General features: G+C 45.9%; 1 protein-coding gene across 1 annotated transcript in view; it reads left to right on the top strand.

Annotated features, from left to right (window-relative positions):
* The window catches only part of LOC149361952 (fatty-acid amide hydrolase 2-B-like), a 52646-nt gene that overhangs the window by 28141 nt on the left and 11414 nt on the right, over nt 1–13091 (top strand). Inside the window, exons 4-5 of the mRNA XM_089569629.1 lie at nt 5987–6106; nt 6985–7145. Of these exons, the coding sequence (XP_089425755.1) occupies nt 5987–6106; nt 6985–7145 (281 nt within the window). The remainder of the gene's footprint in view (nt 1–5986; nt 6107–6984; nt 7146–13091) is intronic.

Raw genomic sequence — 13091 nt, 5'->3', positions numbered from 1 at the left:
TTGGAGTCAGCCGTACACTCGCGCGGATTAGATAAAAGTATTATTGGTCCAGGTGGCTCCCATTGGTGCGGGTCTACATAAAAACATGCCGTGAAAGCCAACGTCAAAAGACTCCTCCACTCAAACCAGCCGGATTTCTTCACCCCGTCTATTCACCGAAGACCCCTTTGCATCAAGTGGGCATGGACCTCCTTGGTTCATTTCCGAAGTCTTCGTCTGGAAAGCGTTGGATAGTCGTTGCGACTGACTACCTCACACGGTACGCTGAGATCACGTCTCTTGCCAAAGGCACTGCTGCTGAAGTGGCGCAGTTCTTCGTTCACAACATTGTCTTGCGTCATGGAGCACCCGTCGTTGTTGTTACTGACCGGGGAACTGCTTTCACGGCCGGCTTAACCCAGTCCGTGATGACTCTGACACACACGAGCCATCGACGTGCTACGGCTTATCACCCACAGACAAACGGGTTGGTAGAGCGACTCAACCGCACACTGGCCGACATGCTATCAATGTACGCTGACGTCCAGCATCGAACTTGGGACACCTTTCTGCCGTACGTAACGTTTCCGTACAACACCGCCCTACAGGAAACAACCCGACTGACTCCCTTTCAGGTTGTCTTCTGTCGTCAGGTGACCACTCCGTTGGATGCTATGTTGCCCGTCGACCCTTACTGCGACTCTGACGCTGACCTCGACGTAGACACCTTCGTTCAGCGTGCTAAGGAAGCGCGTCAACTGGCCCACCTGCGAATCCACCGTCAACAGGAGGCTGACGTCGCTAGGTACAACTTTGGACGCCGTTTCGTCAATTATGCGCCCGGCAATCTTGTGTGGATTTAGATACCTGTTCGTCGCCGCGGGCTCTCTGAAAAGCTGCTGCGCCGATACTTCGGCCCTTGCGAAGTAGTGCGCCGCATCAGTTGTTCATCGCTTGTTCATCGCGAGAGCTTGTCCATCGCGCCGGTCGCACCGAACTGAAGTCGTACACGTTGTTCGCATGAAGCCGTACCAAGACCGGCTACCTAACTGAACTGCGGTTCACTGCAGCTGTGTTCTATCCTTTCGGTGACTTTTCTCTCCTAGCCGCATCGTTTCGATGCTGCAGAAGAGGGGGGGGGGGGCAGTGATACATGCCTTCGAAGAGACAGAAGTAGTGCATACACTAGAAGAGGAAGAAGTTAGTTGGCTCTCGCTCGCGCGCACGGACTGAGGGACCGCCGCAGTGTTTTCGTCTCTGCTCCAGTGTTCTAATTCGCGTTGCACGCTACAATAAACACACACACACACACACACACACACGCACACACACACACACACACACACACACACACACACACACACACACACACACACACACACACACACACACACACACACACACACACACACACACACACACATATATATATATATATATATATATATATATATATATATATATATATAGTTGCAGGAGGTCTTGTCGTTCAATGGGCCAGGAAGACTTGTAGAAGAAGGGGTCACAACCTTGCAATTATCTTAATTTAATACCGACAGTTTCGGACGGAGGACCGTCCTTCCTCAAGGTATACACAAGAATGGACACAGTTTCTCATTTTCTACGCAGCGTGCGCAAAGGGTGAGGTGAAACCACTCTCTCTCCCGTTAGTGGAAAGGGACGCAAAGTCAGTATAAGCCGCAAGTGCTCCAGTCCATTTAGGGGGAAGAGGGTGACGGTTGCGAAGGACAGGGAAGGGGGAAAAACATATATGCACAAAAATATAAAAATAAAGGAAGCAAAAGTAACATTAAAAAATAAAAATAAATATAGGAAGGCAACGGCGGAGGCTTGGGTAACAAAGCTATAGAAATAGATAGGGAGGGAACTAGTTGCTTCTCAGAAGGAATGTTTCGAGAGAAGCTCCCTTCGGTGTGGGTGGTGAACCCAGCAGAATTAACACAAACAATATTCTAACAAGGAAAGTACAAAGCAAAACCACAAATAAAACAAAAAAAGAAACACAAAAAGAAGAAAGAAACAAGCGCACGCATGCATGTGTACAGTGTATAACATCACAGAACGGACCGCTCCCCAGCGGTGCAGGTGTTTTGGACCGTTGTAACGTGAGTTACGAGTCAGCCACAACATTTAGAGCTGTTTAAGACAAGCCCGTTATCGCCACGGCGGAAGCGCGGCGCCGCGGTCGAGGGAGGCAGGGCGGCCGGCCAGACGCCGTGCGGGAACCCGATCCCGCAGCCGAGTGCCGCGGCGTCCGACCCACAGTAGGCCATTCCCTTCGTTCTTTTCGTCGCGAAGGCATTCGAGTACAGACTGGTTTTTCAAAAGAAGGGGCCGAAAGGACGGGTGAGAAGGAACCTAAAGAGTAAGTACGTTCAGAAAAAAAATTAAGAAAAGTAAGAATGGGGACGTGGGACCCCGCAGAGTGCAGGCTTCATGGAAGAGGAGGGATTCCAGACGTTCAAATTGTTCTAGCTAGTTAGGCTTTTGAGGAAGGTAAAATTGCCCAAGTTTTCATTAATTCCATGTGTTAGTGTCCGAAATTTGTGTATGAAATACGACTCTCTTTGTTCTCTTTGGCGACTTGTTTGGAAACCGGATTGGAGAAGGATGACGTGAATGTTTTCGAATGCATGCTGGGGCAGGCACAGGTGCTTATAAAAAGGAAGATTTGGCAGCGCGTGAGTATGGGCCTTGTGGTTGTTAAAACGCAACCTGAACGGTGTTTCCGTTTGACCGATGTATTCCATGCCACACACACTGCAGTGTAGCATATACACTACGTTCGCGCTGTCGCAATTCAGGGTTTCCCTAATCCTGAAGGTGAAATCGGAGAATGTTCCTTTAGCGATGGTTGTAGTCTGCATATGACTGCAAACCTTGCAACGTGGCTTACGGCACGGTTGACATCCAGGACTCGGGTTGGAGTTGGGCGTTGTTTTGGACTTAACTAAAATGTCCCTCAGGTTCCTACTGCGCCGGTATACTGCTCTTGGTGGTTGTTTAAAAATGAGAGACAAGTGACTGCTTTGCTGGATAATATTAAAATGTTTTGATAGGATACTATTAACACGTGGAATGTTAGATGAATGCGTGAGAATAAGGTTGCTTGGCCTTTCACTATCCCGCGATTGTGGGGAATTTATTATTTTATTCCTGTCTAAACCACGAGCTTTCAGGATAGCGTCATCGACGATGGACGCTGGATATTCCTTAAGTAAAAGATTTGTTTTTAGCTGCTCAGCATGGTGGTCAAAGTCTTCGAGCTCAGAGCAAATCCGTCGGTATCTGTGAGCCTGTGAGTAGGGTATGCCAGTCTTGCAGTGCCGTGGGTGGCTGCTCTTAAAATGTAGGTACTGCTGGCGGTCAGTGGGTTTTTTGTAGAGGGTTGTCCTAAGCACGCTGCCTTTTTTCTCTATTTGAACGTCCAAAAAGTTTATAAATTTTGTGGAGATGCTGTGGGTGAACGATATGGAAGGATGAAATGCGTTATACCTCGCTATGAATGCCAAGAGGCTGGCTTCGTCGTGCGGCCAAATGAAAAAAATATCGTCCAGGAAACGTTTATAAAGGAGTGGTTTCAAGGACTGAGTGTCAAGGAATTCTGTTTCCAGTGCTGCCATGAATAAGTTAGCGTAGGCCGGAGCCATCTTTGTTCCCATCGCCGTGCCGTTGACCTGAAGATAGTGTCTTCCCTCAAATTCAAAGTTGTTGTAGTTCAGTACTAAGCCTAGGATTGCAGAAAGAGTTTCCTCATCAAGATGAACGGGGGGATCTGTCCTTAAGTATGCATCCACTGTCGCGCGTATGCCGTCTGGGTGGGGGATATTTGTATATAAAGATGTCACATCCATTGTAACCAAGAAGCTTCGGTTGGGAATTTTGAGGTTAGATATCACTCTGAGAAAGTGATTTGTGTCCTTAATGTAGGCCGGGATAGTTGGTATAATGTCCTTCAAAAGGAAGTCGAGGACGCTAGATATTTTTTCGGTGAGTGTGCCGTTGCTTGACACAATGGGACGGCCCGGACGGTTCGGTTTGTGTATTTTCGGGAGTAGGTAGAACCGTCCAGGGACTGGTCTAACTGGAGTCATTGCTTTAAGAATTTCCCCGGATATCTTTTGATCTTGATGAAGTGATTTTAACTTATTGTTAATTTCGATTTCGAATTGACCTGTGGGATCACTGGTTAGCTCCGTGTAAAATTGTTCGTTTTCCAATTGCCGGAAACCTTCTGTTATGTATTCGGACTTGTCCATAACAACAACAGCACCGCCTTTGTCCGCCGGCTTGATGACAATGTCAGATCGCTCATTTAAAGAGTCGAGGGTTCACGTCATCCTTCTCCAATCCGGTTTCCAAACAAGTCGCCAAAGAGAACAAAGAGAGTCGTATTTCATACACAAATTTCGGACACTAACACATGGAATTAATGAAAACTTGGGCAATTTTACCTTCCTCAAAAGCCTAACTAGCTAGAACAATTTGAACGTCTGGAATCCCTCCTCTTCCATGAAGCCTGCACTCTGCGGGGTCCCACGTCCCCATTCTTACTTTTCTTAATTTTTTTTCTGAACGTACTTACTCTTTAGGTTCCTTCTCACCCGTCCTTTCGGCCCCTTCTTTTGAAAAACCAGTCTGTACTCGAATGCCTTCGCGACGAAAAGAACGAAGGGAATGGCCTACTGTGGGTCGGACGCCGCGGCACTCGGCTGCGGGATCGGGTTCCCGCACGGCGTCTGGCCGGCCGCCCTGCCTCCCTCGACCGCGGCGCCGCGCTTCCGCCGTGGCGATAACGGGCTTGTCTTAAACAGCTCTAAATGTTGTGGCTGACTCGTAACTCACGTTACAACGGTCCAAAACACCTGCACCGCTGGGGAGCGGTCCGTTCTGTGATGTTATACACTGTACACATGCATGCGTGCGCTTGTTTCTTTCTTCTTTTTGTGTTTCTTTTTTTGTTTTATTTGTGGTTTTGCTTTGTACTTTCCTTGTTAGAATATTGTTTGTGTTAATTCTGCTGGGTTCACCACCCACACCGAAGGGAGCTTCTCTCGAAACATTCCTTCTGAGAAGCAACTAGTTCCCTCCCTATCTATTTCTATAGCTTTGTTACCCAAGCCTCCGCCGTTGCCTTCCTATATTTATTTTTATTTTTTAATGTTACTTTTGCTTCCTTTATTTTTATATTTTTGTGCATATATGTTTTTCCCCCTTCCCTGTCCTTCGCAACCGTCACCCTCTTCCCCCTAAATGGACTGGAGCACTTGCGGCTTATACTGACTTTGCGTCCCTTTCCACTAACGGGAGAGAGAGTGGTTTCACCTCACCCTTTGCGCACGCTGCGTAGAAAATGAGAAACTGTGTCCATTCTTGTGTATACCCTGAGGAAGGACGGTCCTCCGTCCGAAACTGTCGGTATTAAATTAAGATAATTGCAAGGTTGTGACCCCTTCTTCTACATATATATATATATATATATAAGCCGACAGGGGAAGGCGAATAAGGGGCTTTTTATGCAGATGAAATAAGCCAACAGCCGTGTCTGTTGGCTTCTGTGATAAATATATTTGCAAGGAAGGCACTGTGGACCACAGGTTATAAACTTATAAGGTAGACAGTGGATATTTAACACGACGTATATATATAAACAGGAGCAAGTCAGGTGCTATTTGAGTTTTTGTTGGCAAAACCAACCAACGGAACTCCGCTTTCCAGTTGCATCCCAATTTTATTCTACTTCTATTCTCATTCCAGTCGCGTTTTTCTCTTTGCACAGGCCCCGAAAGGTGTGATGACGAGAGCGGACGGCACGTTTTCACTCCAACTAGGCGTCCATGCTGTCGCATAGTAAACAACGCTCTTTCGCTTCCTCTTCACTCTCATGTGCGGGCAAAATGGACGCTAGTCTAGGCGGCAATTAAAGCAGAGAACTAGCCTCCTTTATGCATCTTCGATTTTATAATGGCTTTTCACATTTGTGCAGGTGGCGTGGCGAGCCTGCTCTCAGCAGGCGGGGCGATACTCGGCATCGGGACGGACATAGGCAGCAGCATTCGTCTGCCATCTATCTACTGCGGTATTTTCGGGCACATGGCAACGCCAGGTACCGAGGTTTTGATATGTGCTTTTGCAATACACGGGGGCGGCAGGGCTCTATAAAGAAATCGAATTCTAGATGACAAAAAATGGTTAAGGAATTGCCACTAATGGCTAACGTACCAGGCTGTACTGTTTCTAAAGATAGCCTCGAGAAACATTACTGTGTGTCGGGTGAGCTGATTGAGCGGCTGATGAGTTTTGCTTTCCAATCAGGGGTCCAGGTCGCTCATATTCAATATACGCCTAACGTGTATTATATTGCTACATAAACAGTCACACGGAAACTTTTCCCGCCAAGTTTATACTGAGCAAAACCAACTCTGTTTCCTTGTTTTTTTTTTACCATATGATCTGGCATCTTCGCGATATAGTCACTGTGTGCTTTGGTGCAAAAGTTACGGTTCTGATGTAGGCAACCGGAAAATCCGTCCAGGTTTTCAAAGCTTTGGTCGTCACGCCAGCTTAGCGGTATAAAAATTTTCTACGCTCAATTTTAATTTCATTTCCTGGTGCGGTGGAGTAAACTGTCAACCTTTAGTGCATCTATTATATGTAACTATCGCTCCTAACTCTATAAGTAAAAAGTGAACAAAAATTAACACAAAATAATCGCATTACTTTCCGGAAGTATTCTGAATGTAATGCCTGTACTTTATGCCTTTTGTGCAGTGATCATTTGCTTGAAATAAGTTAGCGTGAGTTTTGTAAACGAAATGAAATGTATTAATTGAATGAATTTTCCAAAGTACTTTTTTCATGCATGCTTCGCGCATAAACATTTCTACTGAATGCTTATCTTAGTTCCTGGCGATGAACTACCATCCGAAAGCCATTCCTCTGTCTTTGGTAACTCTAAAGACGGTCATAACATTACGCGCGCAGGTACTGTGCCTTGCAGAGGCCACCGAGGAGTCTACAACCAAGACTTCATCAGGAAGGTGCACTCGGCCGGTCCCATGACGCGCTACGCCAGTGACCTCAAGGTCATGCTGAAGGTCATGCTGTCCTCAGAGGCCCGGCCGCGCATGCTGCTGGAAAAACCGGTATTACCACCTCGTACAGGCTCCCCTTTAGAGCGATGAACCAATGCTACACAACACCACGTGCTCTGTCCCCTGTATAAGATTGTCCTTCATCTTAGGCAAGATGAGAATGTGCCTAAATAAGAAAAGTGGCGCAAAAAAACCAATCCAAGACTGGGAGTCAAACCCCCGGTGGCGCAAAAAGAACAGATTCAGAGGACGCTGTGCAAAATCATTGGGCTAGCCTGACTTGTTTTTTAAATATGGTATTTATTAGAATGAAGCAACCGCAAATCAACACAATACATAATACGACACACCTAAACAAAAAACTAAGCATGAGAAAAGACTCGACACAGAGAACATCACCAATACATGATAATACAACATACCTAAGCACCAACACACTAGAAACAAGGCAGTTAAGAACAAAACACTAGGAGGGGGTGCCACTCTGGTTCGAAATCAGTATGAGCATACAATTCCTCTAGTTGAACAATCATTCTGCCGAAGTGGCGTCTTGTAAAAACAACAGGTTCACAATGTCGGTCCATCAGGCGCATTTTTCAACGGCTGTTTTGTCGAATCAGAAAGAGCATGTCTAAAGGTTCACCAAAAAATGGCCATGTAGTGTTTCTCTAAATTTGTTTTATAGGGCAGTGCGCCGCTATGTAGCTATAGAAAATTGTTAGTACATGGCGGAGGGCCATTTTGCAATCTTTTGAGTACGGCATGTCCCGGTAAACCAAAACACATGAAACGGTACATGGGTGGAGGGAAGAGCATACAGATTAAACCCTTTTACAACCGCTTCCTCCACACCAAAAAGGGAAACTCAGGGGTGAAACGGACAAGCAAAAACTGAGAGCCAGATACACTTCTTGCTTGAAGCCCCACAAGCAACGCCGATCAGAAACATTAGAAGACACATGTAGGTTGGGTAAAACATACTCTATAGTAAGTGGCAAGAACCTTTGGTAAAACATAAATTATATTAACTCGCAAAAACGTACGCCCTATTGGGTGTGTAGCACCACGAAAAAAACATGGTACACAAGACTATCTGCCATACATACAATTAAGCAAACAAGGGGAGGTGAATGAGGGGCTCGTTATAAATATGACAGAAGCCAACAGCCACAGAAACCAAGGGGCACAGGGGATTTTTTTTTAAATTTTTAATTGATTTATTTTGCGGTGTTGATCAATTTAGAATATTACTGAATATGTTATCGCTTAAAGTAATTGATTAGAAAAGCAGAAGAAAAAACAACCACACGCCGCCGGTGGGATCCGAACCCACGACCTCGGAATTACGCGTCCGGTGCTCTACCTCTGAGCTACGGCGACGGCTGTCAAACCTTCTACTTTCGGGGGTATTTATGTTTACAAGTAACCTAACCTTGAGAGTGTTCATCAGCGCCACCCACGTTCATAAGCGGCGGACGTAGAACGTCCTGATTTACCGCATGTGTGACGTAGAACGTCATCGAACGGAGAGGGTGGAAGCTGCGTGAGAACCCTCTTATGCTTCCTATGGCGTCAAGGCTGCCAGAACCGAGGCCCTCGCTAAGCAATTAAGCAAACAAGGGGAGGTGAATGAGGGGCTCGTTATAAATATGACAGAAGCCAACAGCCACAGAAACCAAGGGGCACAGGGGATTTTTTTTTAATTTTTAATTGATTTATTTTGTGGTGTTGATCAATTTAGAATATTACTGAATATGTTATCGCTTAAAGTAATTGATTAGAAAAGCAGAAGAAAAAACAACCACACGCCGCCGGTGGGATCCGAACCCACGACCTCCGAATTACGCGTCCGGTGCTCTACCTCTGAGCTACGGCGACGGCTGTCAAATCTTCTACTTTCGGGGGTATATATGTTTACAAGTAACCTAACCTTGAGAGTGTTCATCAGCGCCACCCACGTTCACAAGCGGCAGACGTAGAACGTCCTGATTTACCGCATGTGTGACGTAGAACGTCATCGAACGGAGAGGGTGAAAGCTGCGTGAGAACCCTCTTATGCTTCCTATGGCGTCAAGGCTGCCAGAACCGAGGCCCTCGCTAAGCAATTAAGCAAACAAGGGGAGGTGAATGAGGGGCTCGTTATAAATATGACAGAAGCCAACAGCCACAGAAACCAAGGGGCACAGGGGATTTTTTTTTAATTTTTAATTGATTTATTTTGTGGTGTTGATCAATTTAGAATATTACTGAATATGTTATCGCTTAATGTAATTGATTAGAAAAGCAGAAGAAAAAACAACCACACGCCGCCGGTGGGATCCGAACCCACGACCTCCGAATTACGCGTCCGGTGCTCTACCTCTGAGCTACGGCGACGGCTGTCAAATCTTCTACTTTCGGGGGTATTTATGTTTACAAGTAACCTAACCTTGAGAGTGTTCATCAGCGCCACCCACGTTCATAAGCGGCGGACGTAGAACGTCCTGATTTACCGCATGTGTGACGTAGAACGTCATCGAACGGAGAGGGTGGAAGCTGCGTGAGAACCCTCTTATGCTTCCTATGGCGTCAAGGCTGCCAGAACCGAGGCCCTCGCTAAGCAATTAAGCAAACAAGGGGAGGTGAATGAGGGGCTCGTTATAAATATGACAGAAGCCAACAGCCACAGAAACCAAGGGGTCGTGGGTCGTGGGTTCGGATCCCACCGGCAGCGTGTGGTTGTTTTTTCTTCTGCTTTTCTAATCAATTACTTTAAGCGATAACATATTCAGTAATATTCTAAATTGATCAACACCACAAAATAAATCAATTAAAAATTAAAAAAAAATCCCCTGTGCCCCTTGGTTTTGTGGCTGTTGGCTTCTGTCATATTTATAACTAGCCCCTCATTCACCTCCCCTTGTTTGCTTAATTGCTTAGCGAGGGCCTCGGTTCTGGCAGCCTTGACGCCATAGGAAGCATAAGAGGGTTCTCACGCAGCTTCCACCCTCTCCGTTCGATGACGTTCTACGTCACACATGCGGTAAATCAGGACGTTCTACGTCCGCCGCTTATGAACGTGGGTGGCGCTGATGAACACTCTCAAGGTTAGGTTACTTGTAAACATAAATACCCCCGAAAGTAGAAGATTTGACAGCCGTCGCCGTAGCTCAGAGGTAGAGCACCGGACGCGTAATTCGGAGGTCGTGGGTTCGGATCCCACCGGCGGCGTGTGGTTGTTTTTTCTTCTGCTTTTCTAATAAATTACTTTAAGCGATAACATATTCAGTAATATTCTAAATTGATCAACACCACAAAATAAATCAATTAAAAATTAAAAAAAATCCCCTGTGCCCCTTGGTTTCTGTGGCTGTTGGCTTCTGTCATGCCATACATACAGGTCGACTAAATCATGGCCGCCAGCACTTAAAAGCCGGGAAATGTTATCAGCATCATATAGTCAAAAGACGAATCACACACAAAAGTGATGAAAACCATGTGAAAATGGTGGATATAGAGTCTTGTACAATGAATAGTTAGGAGTATGTAATAAATTTTAGCGATGAGAAACAGATTACATGTGTGAAGAGCTGGCAAGGGGTCTTTACAGTAATGTGCACTAGGCCTTTAGGCACTCGAGGGGACGCCAAGATACTTTGGTGGTCTACGTGTTCATTCCATAGCAGCACATACAGCGCGTGTCGACCCTCAAATTCCAAACCAGAGAGCTCAACTCTTAGCACCAATAATCTAAGCTCCAGACACTGAACTAAAGTCCTTCGTTAAACGAATTACCTCACCGATGCTTGGCTCATCAGCGCAGAAAAAAAGCGAGGTCATCTGCATAGGCTAACACCTTTAGTTCGTGACCCATAATACAGAAGCCACTGACGGCTCTACTGTATGTAATACTTATGCAAAGTGGCTCCAAGTATAGCAGAAACAGGAGCGGAGACAGTGGGTAATTTTTCTTTTTTTTTTACAGATGACTGAATGCAGACTGGTTGTGAGAGACAGCCGTTGACAATAAAACGCCTGGAGTAGTTTTTGTAATCAATGCGTATCCCAGAAGAAAGAGTTCAACCAATATTGGCGTGACCTAAAGAGAAAAAATAAATTAATGGCACACTCAATTGAAAACCTTTGCCAGGGCAATCTGCAGCAGCGCTTGTTGTTCATAAGGGTTACTGCAATACGTCAACTTTATGCGCACAGCATGTAGATTAGGTTGTACTGACCGTACCCTTAAGCCACATGTTTAATGAAGTTCAAGGTAGAGATTGCAAGCTGTAGCCGATTTGAGAGTACTTTAACGAAAATCTTATTATCAACAATAGAAAGCGTTTTCGGTCTGTACTCACCTACAAATCGTAGTTTTCTCTTATCAACAATTTTTGGTATTAAGATAATATGGCTTCTGGTAAATGATGGCAGCAAAAATTCCTCATCAATACTGGTCTGAGACGATCTGAAACGGTTTGGGACGGACAGGAAATGAAACACATTTAAACATCTTGCGAAAATCTCCTGACAGTGCGTTAGATTCCGCGGTTTTCCAAAGTGGCCGTCGATCAATTGTGTTTTCCTATTCACCCAAAGGACCACCAATTTTCACGCACTCGTCTTCAGAAAGCAGAATAGTCATAGACAGCCAGCTCGCAAAATGAACGTCATCTGTGCTTCTAGGGGCAGCAAAAAGAGAAGCGCAGTTATTTGCAAAATCATTAACTATTGCATCCGTATACTTCTGAGCAGGACACCACCACAATAGAGCTCACAGACTTGCATGGAAGCCACGTGGCGACGCTCATCAAGCAAAGCCTGTCTATCTGGCTCCTCAGAGTGCAGAGCGCGATTGCTGCGGGATCGTACATGGGCCGCCCGAAAGTGTTTCGTATCGAACTTTTGAAGGTGACGCTTAACAGTTGCAATTTCCTCAGTGCGCTAGCCGGAAGCCTCGCATTCAAGTTCGTGCAAATTATAAAGGCTCTGAAGCAACCGTTTCTCCTCGTCGCGCATAAAATAAGACCTCATGGAGACGCTCTCAATAGCTAAGCCACGAGCTTCTTGCTTAAACTTCTCCCAAGCTGTAAATAAGGGGATTCTCATGGTCAACCAAGAATTAAAAGCTGTCCTTACTCGCTGCATTAAGTCCTCCTCGTTTGGCAACGAATAATTAAGCTTCCATCGTGCCCACTGCGGCTGAAGCATGGCGCGACCAGTTTTCAATCCGCGCAATGACCATGACGTGATCAGAGAAAGAAATAGGCGCGACACCACATGAAAGGCACCTTTTAAGGAGATCTGCGGAAACGTAAATTCATTGCAGACATTAATGTGAGGCTTCTCTAATATATGTGAAGATGGATGACAAGCTACCATCAATAATAAGCCTGCGCTTTCAGTGATAGCTAACAAAATATTAGGGCTCTTATCGGCGTTCTCGCCATGCCCTGTACGGTCACGAGGGTCGCACACGCAGTTATAATCGTCCATAAGTACTGCATGCCGGTGACAGCCTAGAAGGGTTGCCATACTATCAAAGAAAACTGCTCGTCGCACCCGCTTACTGGAAGCATATACGTTAATGAACCTCCCCGATTCTTCATGCAGCCAAAAGTCAGAACATATCAGGCGCCCTTCTGTGTCAACCTGGTTCATAAAGTCAGAAACCGGCTCTTTTTGAAGAACAGACAGTAACCTGCCGAAAGGCCCAGTGAGTGCGACACAAATATACTGTAATTTGTTCAGAAAGGCCGCAGGGCTGCCTCTGTATCCAATTCACTTTCTAAGTCTCTTGAACAGCCACAATGTTCAGCCGACTTCCAAAAAACAATCGGCGCCACTGTATCCGTTTCTTCCTAGAATGGAGCCTACAGATGTTGAGTGTTGCAACGATCCACTGCGTGACGTTTGCCATGGTGACCAAATAGATCAAATAACGGTTAAGTCAAGCATCCGCGACAAGAGGCGCTAATCCGGAATGTGAGACCTCCCTAGAGCTGGCACGCTTTCTCC

Source organism: Amblyomma mixtum, chromosome 2 (genome assembly GCF_055824585.1).
Source record: "Amblyomma mixtum isolate Tamu chromosome 2, ASM5582458v1, whole genome shotgun sequence".
Lineage (NCBI taxonomy): Eukaryota > Metazoa > Arthropoda > Arachnida > Ixodida > Ixodidae > Amblyomma > Amblyomma mixtum.
This window is presented reverse-complemented; position numbering and strand designations above follow the sequence as displayed.